General features: G+C 35.0%; 1 protein-coding gene across 1 annotated transcript; it reads left to right on the top strand.

Moving 5' to 3' along the window:
• The first annotated feature begins 951 nt into the window (after nt 1-951).
• LOC134280294 (uncharacterized) lies at nt 952-1,693 on the top strand. Its single transcript, XM_062762696.1, has one exon. It carries the CDS (start codon nt 988-990, stop codon nt 1,573-1,575), a length of 588 nt encoding a protein of 195 aa, XP_062618680.1. The 5' UTR covers nt 952-987; the 3' UTR covers nt 1,576-1,693.
• The last annotated feature ends 475 nt before the right edge of the window (nt 1,694-2,168 follow it).

Genomic DNA, 2,168 nt, shown 5'->3' with positions numbered 1-2,168 from the left:
GAATCTGAGCTTTGAACTGAGCTAATTGCAAAGTGTAACAGAATGACAGAAGACGGACATAACAAACACTATTTCTCCCCGCCATATTCATGGTGGGACATAAAAAAAATTCTTAGCAATCCACAATTTTATACCTATCCTATTACATTGTATGCTTCACTTTTGCTTAAGGACAAAACTAATCCCATAGCCGGAAATATTTTCAGCCAAATATCAAGTGTTATTAATTTCAAATCTGTATCAGGAAATTTCATCAAAAGCAACAGGTGTCCATAATACATGCAGGAAACGAAATTAATAATTTGAGTTATAATGGGTAAGTAGGAAATACAACATTTGATCGAATTTGATTCAGTAAGAAAGTTTCCATAATTCCTAAGCAGAGTTAACTGAGATACGTCTCCAATGTTATATTCACTTGTCAAATTAGAATTGTAGATTTCTGATCTTGACCTCCCAATACCTATCGAGAGGAAGCTCCTTGAAGTTAAAACTGTGACTTTACACTAGCCTACACATTAGCAGAAAGGAATAGACGTCACTGAAAATGAACTCCATTAGAAGCTCACAAACGTAAGTTTTAATGACAAGAATTTATAACTGTAAAAACAATTCCTTATTCATCTGAATCAGTGTAATCAGTGTAATTTGTTGACAATAAAATTGATTTTAACTTTTTACACCACTGAATTTAAAATATAATATATATCCTAGACACTTTTAGTCACTATTTTTAAAAAAATTAATGATTTAATTGAGTTGAAAAATAACTGATTCAATTGAGGAGGTATTTTTTATATTATGATTTATGAATGTAAAAATTATCAATTATGATGATTAAATTATAGATTTACAAAAGTGAAACATTAATTATACAAGAATATAAATTCCACTTTAATCATTCTCAGTACTAAAGTCATACCTAGCATATCAGAATCTGTGTTTGTGGGACTGTGTCACATAGTGGGGACCTCACAACTGGTGGCCATGAGGAGAGATATGGTGGACATCAGTGAGATGGTGAAAAATCAAGTGACAACAAGTGATGGGATCAGAGAGATGCTAAGTGGAAGTTACAGAGAAGGATTCAGAATGAGAGGATCAGATGTAGACTATATGGAATGGCCAAATAATCACCGTGTGATCTGGGAATTATCTCAGTCTGAGTATTACAACACACACAGACAAACACTGATCCTCTGTGACTGTTCTGATAGTCCACCGGGATTTACTTTGTTATATTTACTGTCACATAGCAAGAACAGATACATCCAGAGAGCGTGTGTTAGAATGAATAACAGATATCATATATCTAGTTCTAAATACAGACAGATCGCTTTATGTGATTCATCACAACCTGGTTATAACCTTACTCCACATGGACCCTGTGCCAGTGGAACAATTGGACCAAAAGAAATTGATAATGCCCACTGTTTAGTCAGTGACTTTTGGCCTCCCTCTGCCTCCTCATGGATAGACAGATGTCACTCATGGCCCCAGCCTCATGTTGTTGATGATATAGTGAAAAATGGATGTCACTTTGTAGCAATTGGACATAAGCTAGGAAATCATTAAGATCATGAATGGAGAATTTCTTTTTCCCAAGCAGAACAAAAACTTGTGTATGTAATGAATCACTGTCAATTCTTAACTTACGGCTTACTTAAATTGATCTTAACAGAAATAATTAACAATGGAGGAAGTGATGATGATAAATTACTGTGTTCCTATCACATGAAGACGGCAGTTTTCTGGGTGATTCAACAAAATGCAATACCTCACTGGTGTCCACAAAATCTTCTGGGGGGGGGGGGTCTCTGGGTCTGTTTTAAACTCATCCTCAAATGGGTGTATGAGGGGGTCTGTCCTAACTTTTTCATTCCAGGTAATAACATGTTTCTGAGTAAAATTCATAGCGTCAAATAACATCAATTATATAGAAGACTGTCAGAGTTGTATGAAAAGGGTTTAGCATTCCTGCTACATAGTCCCTCAATTAGATCTTGTATTATAGATGTCCTCTATAACCCCAGAAACTCCATCTGTACAGACGATCATACTCTGATTTCTGAGGATGAGTGTGGTAGAAATCTATTTGGTGAAATACATCCTTACAAAATACCAGGCAAATTTGACATACAAATCTGCATTAGATATCTACATACAAT

Source organism: Saccostrea cucullata, unplaced genomic scaffold (genome assembly GCF_032062105.1).
Source record: "Saccostrea cucullata isolate Sc308-1 unplaced genomic scaffold, CSIRO_AGI_Scuc_v1 ctg7454, whole genome shotgun sequence".
Classification (NCBI taxonomy): Eukaryota; Metazoa; Mollusca; class Bivalvia; order Ostreida; family Ostreidae; genus Saccostrea; species Saccostrea cuccullata.
Note: the sequence above shows the minus strand (reverse complement) of the source record. Positions and strands in the feature narration are given on the sequence as shown.

What these genes read in the sequence shown, in the direction of transcription:
- LOC134280294 (XM_062762696.1), top strand. Translation starts at nt 988, where the DNA reads ATGAGGAGAGATATGGTGGACATCAGTGAGATGGTGAAAAATCAAGTG.